The following is a 19,513-nucleotide window of genomic DNA, read 5'->3' on the forward strand; positions in this document are numbered from 1 at the left end:
CCCCCTTAATCTCGCTCTCTGGTTCTTCCCTTCCCCCTGTTTCTGCCCAGTCTTAATGGAGACAGCAGCTTGTGGCTCTTTCGCATTCGATTGCAGCAACTTGATGTTCGGTGGATGTTAATACAGGTCAAAAACTAAGGGCCTTGCTCTAGTCTACCATTTCACAAGTTTAAATAGTAACTAATAACTAAGCTTGTGATGAAGGGAAAAGTAAGCAGGTGAGACATCAGATTGGATTAATCTCTGCTCCACACAAGTAAACTTGTACATTCAGAAATGGTCTTTGAGACCACAGCATGAGAGGCAACCATAGACATCCACAATTAGCTTTTTACAGTGTAGATCACAATGAGAGAGCAGAGAGGAGATGTGGACCCATATTCGGGTAATGGCTTCTTTAGAGGACAGAGGATGCTAAATGCTCAAAAAAGTGACAAACAACCCACTTAGAGAGCATCATGGGCATAGAGCAGGAAACTCAGGCAAGTCTATGCGCGGGTCCACAGTGTGCAGTTCATCGTCGGCAGTCTTTATTCTCCGTTGTAGGCACTATGTTCATACGAGGGATTCGACGGTGGCGGTGTGACTGACAATCATGTACGTGAAAAGTAGAAATAGGATTAAATTCCAAGTGATTAGAAAATACAGATCACTTTTTATGCAAGCAACGGCTCGTTCTGAAACCAAAGTAAGAAATGTTTCAAAAAGAACATTTTGAATAGAAAGATCGAGACAAAAGCCTTTCTTCTACAGCTATATAGCTTTGGACTGAATCCTAACATTTGAGGAGAGGCTTTCCTGTGAACAGAGAGCCATATATTAAACAATCAGCAGTTTTGAAAGTTATTGGAGAGAAACCATTAAAATACAGTTGTAACAATGACAGTCTTTGTATAGAGAAAGAACTCTTGGTATCTTGAGAGGTAGTGTGAGTGCTGCATGTGCATGACATGATCTGATAATCATAATTACTGACAGTTAAATGTAATGCTTCAGAATACAGTGGAGATCACAAAAAATAAATGTCTTTTAGCTTATCAAAAGCTAAGGAGGAGCGTCCATAACGATCCACTTTTCTTCCATCTTCTTTTAAATACAACTATCCAATATAAATAAGCATCAATGGTAATACGTTGTACTTGTTTCCGAAGTCCCTGCATATTCATATCTTAGTTTGCTTAAATATGAAGGATGGCAGCTTAAGCTCGACCATCTGGAAAAAGTCTTTAAAATGTGCATTTATACTACAGTGAGAGTGTGTCAGGCAGTTTCCTTTTTTCATATATAAATATATCAGTCCTTTGTATAAAAATAGATAAAATATTTGTTTGTTTGCTTTTAAAAAAGAAAATGCATTGTATTATTAATTTCCCAAAGAAAACACTGGGATGGCTGAATGAGGACACTGTGGTGCGAGCCGTGATTCAGGAGCGCACAAGGATCTCCATGATGTGGTCCAGGTCGTTGATGTCTGAGAGACAGAGCTGTAGGCTGTTGTTGGAGGTGCAGCTGGAAAGGTTCTTGAGGCCATCGTCCACCCCGTTGCTTCTCTGCACAGGAAACGCCAGGACAGAAATGTCAGAGGAGTCGTACATCGACGTGTCAATGTCCTCAAAGATGTCATCCAAAGCCAAGTCTGTCAAGTAGCTGGTGGAATTAGTAATCTCGAATGAGCCAAAGAGTGAATCTGATGACCTTGTGTCGTCCTCACCAGTGAGGGATGGCAAAAGAGTCTCATTTACGGTGCCACCAAACTGGACCTCCTCCTCCTCAGCAGTCATGAGGGGCAATGAAGGGGACAGTGCTCCGGTTAGAGGTGGAGGACAGTCTAAGGGCACAGGTGGCAGGTCAGGGAAGTGGCGTGGGGTGGAGGCGTGAGGGAGCGAGGGGCCGAGCAGGGCTGGTGGCAAACAGGTTTCCCCCTCCTGTCTCATTTCCTGCTGAATCTGGCGGAGGGTGTTGGCCAGCAGGACTGAACGGTGCAGGCTGGGTTCAGCTCGCCGCTGGCAGCTTTGTAGCTTGTCTAGACACAAGTCCAGCACCAGCTGCCTCTGCTGAGGATATGGCAAGTCCTGAGCAGGGTCCTCACATGAGCTCAGCTTACGTTTCACCCCCCGGCCCAACATGTACCTAAAGTTGAGAACAGAATGGAAAGTTCAGAAAAACAGAACAGGAACATTTCTTTCGCTGACCTACCTTGCACTGAAATGAATTATTACATAAGGGTGCATGATAATTACTTGTAAATCAAGCTTTTTAAGCTTTACTCAATCATATATTTAGCAAAAACACATTAGAGGGATGTTATGTACCAGCAACAAATGTTTCTTTGCAAGTGAGACATTGCACATGCCTCTCTAGACTGCTGAGCTCATCACCGAACAATCCACAATCAATGCCATAGGTGGATCGATGACAAATAAAAGTGTCCACAATTTTAAAAACTAGCTTAAAACAAATGTTCTAAGTTCTTAAAAAATGAATTCATATTGATTTCATAAGGTTTTTAAACAGGTTTATAGTATTTTCAAGAAAGGTTTCAATTTAGTGACAAGTGGTGTAAGCAAAGTAAAAAGCAATATTTATAATAAACACATTTTCCTTAGACACTGAATAGACCTTAGTCAGAGTAGCATCATATTTAATTTTTAACAGGAATGATAAAAAGGGTGTGAAAAAAAAGAATGTGTTCAATGGATTGTACAGTTGTTTAACATGTCATTTTTTTTAGCTGGCTAAACATCTTTACAAAAACCTTCAGTAGACAAAACTCAAAACATATTCAGATTTTTGTAAATTACATGTGATCTAGGACCTTTATTTGATGCATGCCACTGTGACGAATGCAAGACAACTTTTTGAGTAATTTTGCCGGGCAACTTTTTTTGAGCAATTTTGAGCTTGGGCACTTTCCCATTGAGAATGGGTAGCAAATGTCTATCTGGATACTTTAGATCGGTCGTGGGCACCTGGTTGCCCATTGACGGTAACATTTCTCAAAAAGTTGCCCCTGTGTATCATCAGCCTCGCATTCGTCACAGTGGCATGCACCAAATAAAGGTCTTAGATCACATGCAATTTACAAAAATCGAAATTTTGAGTTTTTGTCTATCCCTCATAGCCTCGTTTTCATACACATAAAAATTCAGTATGGTGTATTTATTTTAATCATTATTTGCAAATATTTTTCATTGCAAAAAGGTATTTTTTCCCCAATATATCATGAATTAATAATTCATTAATATAATTTTTTTAATGAATATGTTCTTGAAAAGTCACACAGAATCACATTTTACAACATTAGCCGTCACATTTACAACATTAAACTTGCTTTGTCATAAAAAGGTTGAATTATCTGACATTTCATGACCATGTTAATACTTGACACAAGTTTCTGCATGGATCACAAGAATGCATGCATGTTCTACTAGTCCTGCAGAGTTCACCGTCCAGTTAATTACTTTGCATGACATAAACCAATTGTGAATTTAACAGCACCATGACCATTGTATGTGCACAGTGCATACAGACTAATGCTGAACTGTGTTCTTGACAAACACTTTTGCCTTAAAATTTGACTGTTATCTGATACATGACTGATACCGTGAAGCTTTAACCTGACACAGCTCTTTCTCCTCCTCCCAGAGCGGGACTTCCTGAGAGGTGGATGCATTAGCTCAAACTCCTCCTGTCTGCGACTGCAGTACACTTGAGAATAAGCTCATGCTTCATTAGTGCTCCCTTCTCACAGTGGAGGAGGATTCGCAGCACAGGAGCGCAATGCTTACTGCAGCAGCTCTGCAAAGCCTTCTATCGCATGAGCGATACTGACAAGTAAAAACCTCCTTCGAGATACACTTTTAAAAATAAAAGGTTCCAAAAGGGGGTTTTCGCAGCAATGCCATTGAAGAACCTTTCAGTGTACAGCTCTTAAAATAACAATTTTTTCTTAGTGTGAAGAACATTTTAATAATCTAGAGAACCTTTTCCACTATAAAAAACCTTTTGTGCAATGGAAAGGTTCTTTATGGAACTATCGATGCCAATATACAACCGTTATTTTATAAGAGTGTATTGTGACTGCCATGACTTTCACCTGTCAAATCCAAACTGTAGCAGGAATTAGCCATCTTTGAGCACTGAAAAAAGGTTTTACTATTCCAAGCCACAAATTTTGTTTGGGTCATACGTTTATGTGCAAACATAAGCGAAATGTGGCTTGTGGGCACACGATTTGAATCCCGACCATAACTGCTCTGTCATATAGCCTCCCCGTATCTAGAGAGCTGGAGTTTGAGAGGAAAGGGCTGTAAATGTGAGAGACTGTCTATCCACCTCTGCACTCTCTGTGGTGTAGGCACCCCCCTCCGTACATCCATTACTCTGAACGAAGGCAGACATCCCCCGCAGGTCTGGTCACTGACTGCTCTTCTCTACTGCAGGATGCACAGGAAGCTGCAGGAGCCAAGAACAGCCTCTTGTGTTCAGAAGTGAGGCAAATGCATTAGATTGTGTAGTCTCAAGTGTAGTGCAGTGTCAAGACTCAATCTAAGGCAACAGATACCGCAACCAGTCATGAACCTCGACTAAAGCACGAAGGGAAGGATATCTTTAAGTAAAGAACAACTAACACCATTTGTGTCAAAACAAGTTTCATTAAACACTTTCAATGCCCGGAAACAGCCTGAACATGTGTGTGCGCACATGCATGGGCTGCTGCGCTCAAGTGTGTCATGCCGGGGCTAGCAGTTATATAACCATGCATGCTAGCAGAGCACTCTGGGCTCATTCCTGCTCAGCTCTATAGGTGTCGTTCCTACAAAGCAGTTACAAGGCTTCAAAAGGGACATTTTGTGTTCCTGCACATTTCACAGCTGAACTCCAGCAGGAGCACATGTACGCTTGGAAGAGGGTCTGCAGCCTGTCTCTGTCAGCAACAGAAAGCTATAAATGGAATGTGAGCGAGCAAACCACCACGACCACATAAAAACAATATAATCATGAAGAATATTACATGGAAGAATTCATATTACATATAGCTTATCATGCTTATTAGAGCCCGACCGATATGGGTTTTTCGGGGCCAATATTAGGGAGCAAAAAAGGCCTATATTCTGTGTGTATATTATAGTACAGTACCAGTCAAAAGTTTGGACACTTTCCCATTCGAGGGTCCAAACATTTGACTGGTACTATATACAGAATACAGTATATACAAACAGAATATATATACCTAAACACATTTTTTGCAATGATCATTCAAATGTGGTGATCAAATACTTATAATGACGTGACAAAGATACGTAATGGAGGCAGGGCATTTAACAATTTAACAATAAACTTTATTATCCAAAATGAGTCTGACATCAGTGCACTGAACAGTAAAGTTGAAGTTTATTCACCTTTAATTCAATTCAATTCCATTCAACTTTATTCCTTTGAAGTTTATTTCACTTCGGAATATTCATTCACGGATTTGCGCTACTGTCTTCACACACAGACGAAACTTACTAGAGAAGTGTGACATAATATACCTCTGTAAATTAAAACAATATAAATTCATATCTCGCGCACTTTAATGCCCTTTGAATGTAACGTGTACGTTCCCTTGGAACTGGAATCATGGCGGAATTTCATGTGAAGTACACTTCGCAGGGCACTTGTGGTCGAATAAGACAACGCTTGAACGCTGCTGCCTGAACAAGAGACCTCCTTACTGAAGTGAAAGTGTTGACTGGTGTCACTATCTCGCAAAGGCTCCACCAAATTTGGGGGATCCCTTCAGCTCGAGGAGCCCTCTCGAACGCCTCCCTCCGCGCATCGGTAGCCCCCAGGATCGCTTGATCGTGTGTGCCGGACCGCGAATTTAACCATCTGTAACTCACAAACCCCGGGGGCTATCGACGCGGGGGTGGTCTCATTCGAAAGCAGGCCTCTAGACGTACACTCGATTCGCGTTTGAGAGGGTTCCTCAAGCTGAAGCCATTCAAAGTTTCAATGGTTTTCCATAGACTTAAGCTTTAAAGCGTTTCATCCAGGTCACCAGTAGCAAACAATGGACAAACTAAGTAATTACACCATTTCAAGCATTTTATCTGCGTTACATGTTCTGTAAAAAAAAAAAAGTCATATCGGCGGAATATTCGCCGATACTGATATATCGGCGACAGGCTCATTGCGGCCGATAATATCGGCAAAACAATATATCGGTCGGGCTCTAATGCTTATGACATCAAACAAGTGTTAAAGCTTGAGAAAAAGGTCACTGACTGATGTTTGCAATCACATGTGCTTTATAAAGCTTTAAAGCAGCAAGGCATGATTTAAATTGGGCCCCTCTGGTTAGACTGGCCTCTGTGGTTTGCTTGCCATGGCAACAGCTGTGGATGAGAGGCTGGCGCATGAGTGGCACACAGAGTCTGCAGCTCAAAGACAATAAGCACAACTACGGAGACGACCATCAAAGTGGGAGAACACGAATGGGATCCATAGAAGAGGCAGCACTGCAGAAGAGTATGCTGTGTTGCATCACTTCAGGTCTGCACATATACATGATGGTATTTCGGTTTGTTTTTTACCTAGTAGTGATTCAGAAGTGAGGCTGGTCATGGAAAGGCCCACCATGGCAATACAATGATACCAAATTTTTATATGCAAAACACATTATCTTAACGTGTCCAATAACCGATGTGTAGTACTGATTTTAATCATTGTTAAATAACTGCTGCTTGACACAATAATAACTACCTGATTGTTAGACTTAAACAATAATGTTTAATTTGCTGAATGAAATCCAATACTTGTTTCTTACTCATTTTGGGGTGCTGACTTCAAAAATACTGCCCGTTTTGCTTTAGCATGTCACACTTTCTCACAAAATATGACATGCATTTCATAGCATTATTGCTTTCAACAACCAACTGTAAGGTGAAGAAGATACAACATTAAAATATATTGTATTATGCCTTAATACAACATTAGATTTCAACGTTAGAAGAATTATGCCCCAGATGTTTCTTCCTACATCTGTAGGAGTTCTACTACATTCAAACAGTGACAGAAAATTACAGATTTTGCGGAAGGTTCTTTGACATTAAATTGAGTATTTGAACATTTTTCCACTCCTTTGCAGTTAAATGATATGTTTTGAATTCTTACTTTTGTCATTAAACCTGTCATTTGACAGCTTTTGTTATTTTAACAAGTGCTTTAAAGCTGATACTAATTTGAAAACTCTTATTTTGTGAAAAAACTGTACATGATGGAGTTTTGTCGATATTGTTGAACTCAGCATCATCAAATTGGGTAATATTAGGCCTTTTCTGATAATCAGCAGACATTCTTCAAGATGCATGATTTTGCAACAACAACAACAACAACTAAATGTATTTAATACATTTGATAATAAAAGTAAATGTTATTATCATTACTACTTTTATCATACTTTTTATTACTAATGTGTAAAGTGTAGTCTCAATTACAGAGTTTGGTACTAGGGATGTTCATTTCGGTTATTTTTCCTAACCGACAACCGACGCTCATTAACCGATTATTAACCATTAACCGACAAGATTATTTTAAATTAGAATTTAATTAAATTAGAAAGGATAAGTGTCTGTGAACTGTTAAAAATACTAACATTTGTTTCCCGGGGATTCATTTTACATGCGCAAAAAGCAGCTAACAACAGAATATGAGGATTCACATGGCCATCATATCACATCACGCACCTGCAGCGCTTCTGCGAGCGGAGAAAAACATCATAAAGCTAGGCTATATTTTAATAATATATAATAATAATATAATCATATATTAATATAATAATAAAATAATAATAATAAATAGGCCTATACGAGAAATATAATTTTACTTAAATAATAAATTAAGAAAACGAAAGAAAAACTGTGCAACAAGTAGCCTAGTGTAACAGATCAGCCAGGCTCTGCCACCCACCCAATCACAACGATCCCTCTCACCGGAGTTCTGAGCACCTGCACCTGTCACCAATCAAGCACCTCATTACCAGCCTGCATAAAAGCACACACCTCAGACACCCTCACTGTCCGGTCTCGTATACACGTAGATGACTCAATGACTTTGCTACTGATTACCTTTGAATACTTCTTGCATTACTTACCTCCTGTGTTCCTCCTAGTGTCTCCTGTATCTCCTAGTTCCCGGATCGCTGAGGTGTGTGCTTCCCCCGGATACCTTCCAGCCTCAATCAAGCAAAAGACTCGGATTACTCCACTCTCCATATACTCTGCACTCTCTCACGGACCTTTCTCTCACCCTCACTTCCTCCGGACTAAACACCAGTACTCACTGTGACCAAATAAACTGTTTTGTATAAAACTAACCTGTTGTGTCAGACCTCTTCTGTAACACCTAGTATGCAGAGTTTCAATTAATTTTTGTTGCACGAAAAGGAAACCAGAAGGCAGAAAGCGGCATCCTATTTTTCTTTAGGCTTATTTTACAAAAGCACAAAGATTTGTTTTTAATTGTGAATGTACACAAATAAAAGCAAACCTTTTACAATTCTGATTATCTTTATGACTAAAAGGAGTAGTGTCTTCTACTGTTAGAAGGAAAAAATGTAAGTGATTGTGCCGGTGCCGCATGCGCGCACAGTTAAGCATTGCTACCTTGACTATGCAGCCTGTTCATTATCATAATAAAATATAGTCAGTCAAACATATGGAAAAAAAACACACAGCTCAGTTCAAATATGTCTGTGCTGTTAAGTGTTATCACTGTACCGCCGTGGTGTTATACAAAACATTTTGTTTTACGTGGATATTGGAACGCCAGGGAAGTAGGCTACATAATATATAATATTTTGGCATTCAAATACATCGTGAATATGGAAACATTTGATTTTGTGTCAAATGAGAGACCTAACATTGTTTTCAAAAATAAAGAATAATCGGTTATCGGTATCGGCCAAAATTTTCATATCGGTGCATCCCTAGTTTACAGTGTTTATTATAATGTTTGTAAACATTTTGCATCGGCATTAGGCCTATTTCTGAATGAAATAATAAAATGCGACTTATACTCGACTCTGCATTTTTTTTTATATACACGTAGCGTACTTTAACCATGCAGCAAACCTTTTTAAATATTTTTATAAATTACTGAAAAAAATTATAATAAATGACTTTTTAAACCGTTTAACTGATTGTATTAATCGGTCAAAAATCCTTACGGCCGGTTAACGGTTAACTGGTTAAAATTAACATCCCTATTTGGTACACTTCTATAATGAAGGCAAATTTTAAAAAAAAGTGTTGACATTCAGTGTTATACAGACCGTCAAGTTATCATTTACACTGACTGTGCAACACACATAAGAGGCTGAACAACTGAGAAGTGACTTTGAACTGCTGCTTTCACTTACAGCAGCACAGCACCACATAAATTAATAGCAGCCTAGTTCCACACAAAAAGATACACCAGTTTAACTAAAGGTAGAGAGATAAGGACTTCATTTCCATCACTGTGTGATTAGTACATAAAAAAATCAATAAATGAACAGAAGAACACAGTGACAGACAGCACTGAAATGATCTTTAGTCACACTCTGAGGACAAGATAAGAGTTACTTTAACTCATAGGCCGCCTTAAGTTATGATACTTCCTGCACAAGATCAAACCGAACAGATGTGGTTGAGTCATTTTTCCATCTTTTTCTCTTCCGATTTTCCCTCCCTTGGCTCTCCCAGTGCCCCAAAGGAGGTAGTAACAATAAAGAGGACAGCAGGAAAGAGTCTTTAAAAAAAAAAGAGAGAGAGAGGGTGTACGTAAGCCAGAGCAAGCAGGAGCATCAAGAAAAGTTAGTCTGCAAGAGAAAGTGGGAGGAAAAAGAGAGACTGAGTTGAGGAGTGTAAGAAAGAGCACCAGGGATTGACTGCGAGTAGAAGGGAGGGATTAGGTGGCAAATGCCATTGACAAGCCGACTAATTCTTGAATAATGAACCACTGGGTAGACAGGCCGGATGTCTTAGTTTGGACAGCTTTGTAACTGGGCGGCTCCAACAGACTGACGAAGTGACTCAGGGTGTTAGTCACGCTGACAGACGTGAACACACGCTCATATGAAGCCAGTTAGTCTTATCAATGGTGTAAGCGGGGCCGGCTCCAGGCATGGGCAGGGGGGGGCTGAGCCCACCCAAATGTCTGTCTGTCTTGCCCACCCAATCAGAACTATAGGTAAAGATTGCGTTAATCTTTTTATGCAGTGATTAAAAGCAATCTGAAGTGGACTGTATTTTGAGATGTTTAATAAAAGCTGAAGACTGCCCCAACAATCATAAAATAACACCAGAAATTGCACAATTTACAATCTATTGTGCTTAAGAACCGGGCATGGGTGTAAGTCTTTGAGTCAATGGTGAAACTTCCCGTCTAGTATGAGATTCAGACGGATTTTATTAATTTAATCTGAATACTTGCCTACTAAGAAATAATTAGCAAGTAATGACTGAGGTGCAAAGGTCAAGACGTTGCTGACAACCCTGCTTTACATTCGATTTAATGCTTACTGTGAAAACATCAAGACCTTCTAATAAGTCATTTGCTTTTGCAAAGCAAAAAAAAGCGAAAAACAACTGACAACTTTTTTGCAAGAAGTTAACTGACTGTTTGACAGCCATGAGAGAGCAGAATCTAGATTATGCACTGTTGGCATGCTGTTTACTGCCGAGTTAGCATCTGTAGAAGACAAATACATATTACAAACCTGTGCATTTCTTTAAAAACCTTAAGGTGGTACTTATTATGACTCAAGCCAATTATCTAAAAATACCTAGAAATAACCATACTACATTTCAACTCTTACTATATAATATTACAGCCAAATGAAGATTGTATCATTTAAACTCCACATACTATCTGCTTTCAACAAAAACTATGGCATTTGCTTTCCGAAAGGTAGCTGAAACTGAAACTGCACGTAAGTTTAAATCGCTCTTCGAGTTCTTCGCGTATGAAGACACATACTATGATACATACTCGTCAAGATTCATGTAAAATGACACATCATTCATTCGAATAATGAAACTTTAGTAAAACTGAAAACTGCATTCATGCATTCTTGGCTTTCGCTATTGCTTTAGTTAGACATGTTTGCGAAAAGACGTCTGAAATGTCGTAACGACATACCATTTCATTCTTTAATGACAAGTTTGCTGAAAACCCGTCCAGTCACATATTACGAGTAAACGTTATTCGGGTCCGAATCGACCCCGTTACGCAACCGGGATCACGTACGACGTACAGAAGAAAACGCGAGGTACCAAACGCTCTGTATTTATAGGCTCATACACAATAAGCTAGATATAAAAACTAGTATAAATTATTTTTGCTAGGACTGCTCCAGTTGTAAATAAACTAGTGTGGACGGAATAACACAAGCTCGAGTATCGTCAACATAAACTCGAGGTGTTACGTAAAGCGCGAGAGTGCTGAACAGTGTTAAAACATAAAACAATTTCCAAAAACAGAATGATAACTAAAAGGTCCTCTGCCATGCTCAAATGACATCCAGAAAACAGTTTCTGACTGAACGTCGTTACCTTGACGAGGAAAGGGCACCATCTCCTCCGCCGGGCTCAACTTCCTTCTTCACAACGGCGGACTCCACATCCAGTCGACACATAGAGGCAGTGGGAATTCCGCTTTTTCTTTTCATGGACGCCTCGAACGCTGTGATGTCCCTTTGACCCATACCATTATGTTTGGCTCAACCAACTGCTTCGTTGTTTAGCGTTTATTACAACCAACTACTCTCGCAAGACGTGAGCGCGCACCGCTAGACTCCGCGGCTAAGATCACACGTGATGCGCAATGAATTAGCCAGTTACGTTAGCTAGTTCGTACTTGGTAAAGTGCGGGCTCTGTCTACATGGAACTACGAAATTAATTTACCCGAGATCCTCGAATGGCCGCTACATTCTCTTGACAGATAAAAATAGGATGTACGGTTGTTTAAACCTGTCGCTGAACTTCGCTTTGAGCTTCTGGTCCAAAGTCTGAACATTATTTTGCGCAAAACTACGCGACCGATCGCGTCTTTAAGAGAACTCTCTCTACACTGTAGAATCAACGGGGAAAGAACTCAGCTGATTGACGGTCGTCAGGTTGGATGGCTGTGATTGGTCGAACGCGATCTCAGACCCGCCTAGTAACGGCCCCTGATTGGTGGAACGCGTGTTCTCTAGTCTGTCACATTCGTCCCCCTAACATGCCCACAGACCGAAAACGTGACGGTTTGGAGCACCGGCTATCGGACTACGGCACAAACTCAGTTGTAAATGGCACGTTTGTGGCTTTCCATTTGCTTTTTGTCTATTTCACGTCTATTTTAAGAAAACATGCATCTGAGTACTACCGATGTTAAAGAGTTATATTTACTGTAGAATTTCTCTAAATGATGCTTTGCAAAGCTGATTTTTAGTCGAGTCTGATACAGTAGGTAATAAAACCTCCTCACAACTATGTAGGTTGGATAATACAACATTTTCTGACATGTAATCTATGATATCCGCGCGCAAGCGGAGGGATTTAAACATTGACGTTCATTTGAGTCACATCTGCTGACGTCAATGCGTGAGAATTCGCGCCGTTGAGAATAAAACCTTGGCGTTGATTTTAGGAATGGAGGTCCTACTGTACGTTTGCTCTCTGGTAACATTTTAAGTTTTGTGCCTATTAATATATACGTTTTATGTTTCCCTGGGATTATTAATAATTAATATGTTTTCTGGCTGTATCAGTTCATTACATGGAAACAATCCAACATGATATCTTCAAACCAGTTTAGAAAAATAAGTCGACATCAAAAACCTGTCTTTACTTTATACCCAACTCAGTTACTGGGTTATCTTGCCCCTTCAAATGTCACACTTCATTCAAACAAATATTCTCAATGCTCATTTATAGGCACTGTGCGGACAGCTGAACTCCTTAATAGTTGACTGCAGGAGAAACACACACACACACACACACACACAGTCTAGTTGACTATCCTTGTGGGGACTCCCCATAGGTGTAATGATTTTATTACTGTACAAACTGTATTTTCTATTGCCCTACACCTACCCCTCACAGAAAACTTTATGCATTTTTACAATCTCAAAAAAAAACTATGATTTATAAGCTTCCGTACCCATGTACAGTGACAAGTCCCCATGAATTGGTGTGTATTCAGGTTTAAGTCCCCATCAGTATAGAAAAACATGTACACACACACTTGTTTTCATAAGTTGTACCTTTTATTAAAAAAACGTTAAAAAGCTACAATGCTCATATAAAAGGTTTATACTCTATACTAGTTTAAGATCATACAATAAACAATATCCTCTTAGAATTGAAGTGTGAGACAATGTAGAAGAAAACAATTATCAAAGTGTAATAACCTATAATTTGCACAAACATAGTTTATGCAAAAATTTAGATGAAACCAAATAATATACATGTAACAACTGGGGTAAAATGTTGAGCAAAATAAAACCGTCTCTTGTTGACTGCTTCTTCAAAAAAAGAATACTGTACTAAATGCATTTTAAACACTTCATGCGTATAAAGTGTGTTATGACACTCAATGCATAGAACTAGACAAATGCCTTCTCATTATGAGGGGTCTAGAGGACTAATAGACAGATATATTTGAGCCATTCACCAATAATAAAACAGTTAACTTATTTAAACCCAATACTTTAACCAATAACTGATGCAAAACAACTTACAAAACACTAATTCTGTGACCGATTTACAATGAGCAAAAGGCATTTGTGAATCAGGCCTATTAAGTCCTCTAGAGTTAAAAGCCACCCTGAGTGTGACCACAGCCAACACTCACCATTTGCAGTAAATAAATTAAATAAATTAAGTCACAATATAAAATGAGTTGGCCCCATTACACTTCATTTGTTGACAAGACAAAATATAAGAACTTTTGAAAATCTACGGCTGAGCTGATTGGCCGACAACTGCAATCAAACCTTGAGAGGAAAAAAAAATACTTTGTGCAAATGAGCACATAAATGTAAAACATGCGTCACTGTATGTATACTTGGTGCCTTTTGTATATTGTAGTACTGAATTAAGCTCCTTCAGTTTATGGATTTCGATTAACAGAAAACTTGTGTTGTTGCACATAAGAATCTAAACTCTTCGGTTAAATTCAATTTGTAGAACATGTACATAATGTACAGTAACATATTACAAGAAGAATCTATTGTAAAAATATATATTTATATACACATCTAGACAATCTTTTTTTTCTCCTTATGAAAATATCCCAAACTTTACAACTTTTGTATACATTTTGTTCTGCTCTCCATAGTGTCATGATTATAACAAATAAATTAAATAAAAAACAGCATGTCTGGACAGACAAATACAGAAAAAAATAATTAAAACATACAAAGGGTATGCAAATAAGATGACTATGGTCAGCTCATAAAATCAAGGCCATCCTTCAAAAGACATCAACTCTTTTCCCTGAAAGGACTCCAGACATTACTTGCTTTCCATAAGGAACAGAAAAGCTAGTTAAATTAAGACAAGCGTGTAAGTCTCGGAATAATGTCGAACCTAAGAACCCACAATGATTTCCATGATGTGATCCAGTTCATTGAGATCAGAACGACAGTTTGGAGTGGACACTATTGAAGGGGAACTGTGTGAAGGTGCCAAGCTGTCAAGGAGGTCATAAGGGCCCATCTTGGGTGCGCTCTGCATGCCGGTCAGCATGGTGTCCAGATCATAGTAGGAGGTGTCCACATCTGAGAACAGCTCCTCAAGAGCAGAGTCTGGACCCGGGGAACCGTTTTTTATTTCAAATGTACCAAAAACTTGCCCAATGGTCTTTGGACTCTCTGTGGAAGCCCCGTCCTCAGTGTCTATCTCCTCCTCTTCTCCTGAACCAAGTCTAGAGTCTTCAAGTGCCTCTTCATCCCTCTCTATACCACTGAGCTCACTCTTCTCCCAGCACTGGCCCATACGCCCTGCCAGGCACACATTAGAGACCGTATCGCTAACTGAAACGGAGCACAGAGTCTCATCAGCTACCACCTCCTCTTCACAGCAACCTTCGTAGCTGATGACAGAGAAGAGCTTAGGTTCTGCATCCTGCTCTCGTGACCTGCAAAGGACCTCAGTGGCCACCAAGCGCTCAGAGGGACTTTGGCCTGCACTGCAGAACGCTTCAGTGACCATATGCCAGCTGCCATCATGGGTCATCTCCTCCTGAATCTGCCTAACCGTGTTGGCAATGAGAACCGAGCGGCAGAGGTTGGGCTCCACCAGCATGTGGCATAACTGCAGCTTAATGAGGGACATGTCCAGCAGTGACTGCCGTTGCAAGCTGTATGAAGATGCCACCCTGGCACCTAGCAGGCTTTCGTCAGATATCTCTTCACCACCATCAGAAAACTTACGCTTGGTGCCCTTGGAGAACATGTTTAGCCTACAGAAAAGAAAAAGCAGCGGTCAGTTCGCATTCATCCAGTTCTGTTCAAAGTCAATTCTGATCCTGTGTCTTAGATCTGTAAAAATTTCCCTTACATTTATTAAAAATGATAAATAATTATTGCAATATCTCAACTAGAATATAAAACCAATAGAAATGTCAATGACAAAGAATAAATTCAAGGAAAGTCATTCTAAGAAAATACAATTGAGTGCATTCATCTTAACAAAAAAAGAAAACATACAAACAAATAATCCAGAGTTAAATTATTATTTTAAATAATTGTATCAAAATGTCTGTGACATGAATATTTATGTATGTGCGTATGAATATATTTAAAAATAAAATGGATAATTAACTATGATGATTACTGTAACATTTTAAATACTATAAGGGACCTTGGCAAGAGTCTAATATGGACTATGAAAAATGCTTTAGTGTAACTGAAAATTATTTTAGCAGGAACAATAAACTCCTACACTTTAGAACGTCAGAATATTTTTGAGGCTAAAGATCACATCTTACATTCACTGTCAATCCACAACCACCTAAAGTATGCATAAATGCATTTTTTAATTTAGATCTTTGCACATGATGGGAATTTGAAGATTATCAAAGTAATCTACATTAAATCACACTATATCAAATGACTCATTTAACTAATAAAATGTTGGAATTTTGCTTCAAGCCTTTGAATATGAATAAAAGTGGAGGTGAAAGTAGATACCCCAAACAGAAAGTCTAATGTGGAGAGCCACAGTACTGAGACGAGGACTCCCTGTCTCCGTGGCCAGCCAACCAGGGTTACGGGAGCCTAAAAGTAACAAACATGCATCCAGTATAGGAAAAACACATGACACCAACCAGCATGACAAAGCACATTATCTGTCATCACACTAACTCTTGACTGACTGAGTGTTTGTGAGCGTGTATGTGACTGTGTGTGTATGTATGTTGGGAGGAGTAGGGAGGGGGCACAGGGACCTCTGATCAGCTACAAATACTGGTGGGAAGGTGAAAGGTGGGAAAGACATAAGACGATAGCTAAACAATGGTAATGAGTTACATTTTACACATCAAACTCTATGCAAAACAAGCAAACCAACAAATCCATTGAGTGCAAGCACACAAAAAAACACCACATGTATTGCAAAGTCATTTCATGTTAAGAGGGAGGACTTAACATAATGGAGATGATTTGCTCGACAGTTAACCAAGATCACAAACAAGAACTTTAAACCCATAACCACACTGTTAACCAGTTATATTAAGGGCATGGTTGTGTGCCTACCTGAAGCATGGGTGACATCCCAGCACTGTTGAAAAAGAGACCAGAGTGCAAGCTGACACACATCTGTAGCAACTAAAACTACAACCAACATTTCGTACACCAGCACTGCATTCAGTTAATAATAGAGTGCCACAGGAATGAGTCCTTAAACACGGAAACGAGTTAGGATTTTTGAACTTCGGGTTCTATCGTCCCGGAATCAGTGCATTTTTCATTAAATACCTGAAATAAAGTCTGTGGTTTACACAAGCTCAAGATATTTCACGTTTTTTTCTGCAACATAAAATCCCACTCATGATTTTTTGAGCTTTTGTGTATCTTGAAAAAGCTCTAAAGCAGGGGTCACCAAACTTGGTCCTGCAGAGTTTAGCCCTCCAACCCTAATCAAACACACCTGAAGCAGCTAATCAAGGTCTTACTAGGTACACTAGAAACTTCCAGGCAAGTGTGTCGAGGCAAGTTGGAGCTGAACTTTGCAGAACACCGGCCCTCCAAGACCGAGTTTGACAACCACTGCTCTAAATCCGTCTGCCATGAACATTAAACCCCATTCAGGCAAATATCTACTCGCAAGTCAACTCAAACTTTCCAAACTGTTGCCTTTAAAGATTAAAAGATTTGGTGGAAACTCGGTGGTGGTGACAGTGAAGTCATGCAACTGTGGTGTAGTTGGTTTATATCGTTTTATATTGTTGCATTTAGGCATCAAATTTATAAAAGTTGTGTTAACTTATGATTAGTATGATGAACGAAACATGCAAGAATCATAAGTGAGAATCATAAGCTTGTTCACAGAGATTATTTTTTTTCAATGATCTAAACGTCAGGGGGGAAATCCTATTGGCTTTTTGTCAAGGGAACCAATATGACGCTAACTTCTAGATTGGCCTACAAAAATGTTATTCCTGCAGCACTCTATATCCAGAAAGATTTTCAGGAGATCTCCATGTGCCCTCAAGCATAACAGTTAAGAATTTGAGGAAACTGGAATTCTACATTGCAAGATGTGACAAAACTAATCAAAAGAAATTGATAATAATACACACAAAAAAAAAAATCAGTAAAAAATTCTTCAAGTAGCTGGAGCCTAAACTAAAACAAAATGTATCATTCAGGCTCCACCCAGACAGACTCACTTCCCCTCCCCCACCGCACTGACGTGGTCACTGGTCAAAAAGTGCGCTACTGGGTAAGCAACAAAATAAATAAAAACCAGTGAAATAAACACCCAGACTCTTAATACGAAGGTTCGGTGGACAATAATCCTCTAGATGAATATAAAAAAAGGTTACTCACAGACTCCCTGACATGCGAGACGGGGAAACAAAGGTATAAACCTCTCTGCCGAGACGACAAAGATGGAAGCCATTTTGATTTTTCAAACGGGTCCGCTGGCTAGTCAACTTCGCCTTGTTTACGGGAAACCCAAACAGCGTCTTCAACTTTTCCGAACGCTTACCGTGTCGACAAAATGCACGTGAGAGTGAAACATATTTTGGATACACACATGACATGTAAAGGCAAATAACAGGGGCGGCTAAACATGGACCACACGGTCACTTCCGCAAACATGCCGCTTTTCGAAATAGACCGCGCGTTTAACCATCGCGGATCGAGATCATATTAAGCGGTGCGACTACATAATATAGATTGCATTAAAAATCGCACGCTTATACTTACCTCGTGTTGGTCGTGTTCTTTAATGGCGAGCGTCATAAGCGTTAGTAGGCCGGGTTTATTACTGAAGCTCCAGCTCGTTCGGCCTCTCCAGCACAGATTGCAGTGAGAGCATACGGTAAGCAGCGAGAGGCAGCCAGCTGCAGCAGTGAAAGGCCGATGGGGGCGGACTCTTGCATCTTGATCGACAGCAGGCCATCGCAGGAGCGGGGAGCCCCGAACAAAAGCGTCTGTGATTCTACCCTGGGCCCCAACTTCAACAATGCACATCTTGTTTTTGAGGCATCTTAAAAATCAAATGGACATGCAAGAATGTATGATTTCACAAAGTACACACTGAGTTATTTATTGGTCTAATTTCTCAGCCATCCCCACAGGCCAAATAAGAGTTTACTAGATAACGTTCAGAAAATCATTTACATTTGAAAGATTTACATGTTATTCAAAGTTAGTTATATTGAAGGCAATGTCCGATATTAACTTTGTTATTAAATAGCAATATTTGATTTTCTGAGGCATTTGTACTTTTATAACCATTTTCTTTTTATGTAATGTATGTAACAAATATAAGCACAGCATGTTAATTTAATTTAATCTGTTAATTAAACCTTCAAATGTTTCCTGTATGTTGGGGTGTACAGACATTTGAGAAGCTGGAGGTGATGTTGGAGGAGATACAAACTAAAACTGAAAATAAAAAAAATAAAAAAAAACATATATATATATATATTTAAGGAAAAACTAAATTGTAGCCCTATTTGATTCCTAATGTGATGGAAAATAGCTGGAAATTTTCTGAGGAATTTTTAATGTCACTTTCCTTTGTCATTTTGAACAATTTAGTTAATAAAATAAAATCAGATTTATTAATAATATAATAATATTCAGTTAATTTTGACCACACGTTTCAGTACTCAGTTTTTCTAGTTCAGTTACCAGGAATTGGGAAAAACATCCCAGTTGTGACTTAAAAGAATAGAAATGCCAAGTATTATGTAGTATAACTAGAATTTAATTAATTAGGCAGGAACATTGTATACTGTCTGCCTTCAACTTCGGCTGTCTGG

At 39.3% G+C, this 19,513-nt stretch overlaps 2 protein-coding genes across 6 annotated transcripts; both read right to left on the reverse strand.

Moving 5' to 3' along the window:
• Positions 1-6: 6 nt before the first annotated feature.
• On the reverse strand, positions 7-12,105 carry LOC107602360 (SERTA domain-containing protein 2). The gene is made up of 2 exons (XM_016294844.1): positions 11,580-12,105; positions 7-2,130 (listed from the first exon to the last, which is right to left on the reverse strand). Exons 1-2 carry the CDS (start codon positions 11,729-11,731, stop codon positions 1,425-1,427), a joined length of 858 nt encoding a protein of 285 aa, XP_016150330.1. The 5' UTR covers positions 11,732-12,105; the 3' UTR covers positions 7-1,424.
• Positions 12,106-13,525: 1,420 nt separating this feature from the next.
• Positions 13,526-18,827, reverse strand: cdca4 (cell division cycle associated 4). Of its 5 annotated transcripts, none has more exons than XM_016294888.1 (4): positions 18,450-18,818; positions 16,770-16,794; positions 16,206-16,292; positions 13,526-15,475 (listed from the first exon to the last, which is right to left on the reverse strand). In XM_016294888.1, exon 4 carries the CDS (start codon positions 15,466-15,468, stop codon positions 14,602-14,604), a length of 867 nt encoding a protein of 288 aa, XP_016150374.1. In that variant the 5' UTR covers positions 15,469-15,475; positions 16,206-16,292; positions 16,770-16,794; positions 18,450-18,818; the 3' UTR covers positions 13,526-14,601. The 5 variants fall into 5 exon arrangements, with proteins under 5 accessions (XP_016150374.1, XP_016150389.1, XP_016150367.1 ...); XM_016294903.1 differs by lacking the exon at positions 18,450-18,818 and adding an exon at positions 18,066-18,101; XM_016294881.1 differs by lacking the exon at positions 16,206-16,292 and having other exon boundaries at positions 18,066-18,827.
• Between the last annotated feature and the right edge of the window lie 686 nt (positions 18,828-19,513).

This window comes from Sinocyclocheilus grahami, unplaced genomic scaffold (assembly GCF_001515645.1).
Source record: "Sinocyclocheilus grahami isolate Dianchi unplaced genomic scaffold, SAMN03320097.WGS_v1.1 scaffold15.1, whole genome shotgun sequence".
Taxonomy (NCBI): Eukaryota; Metazoa; Chordata; class Actinopteri; order Cypriniformes; family Cyprinidae; genus Sinocyclocheilus; species Sinocyclocheilus grahami.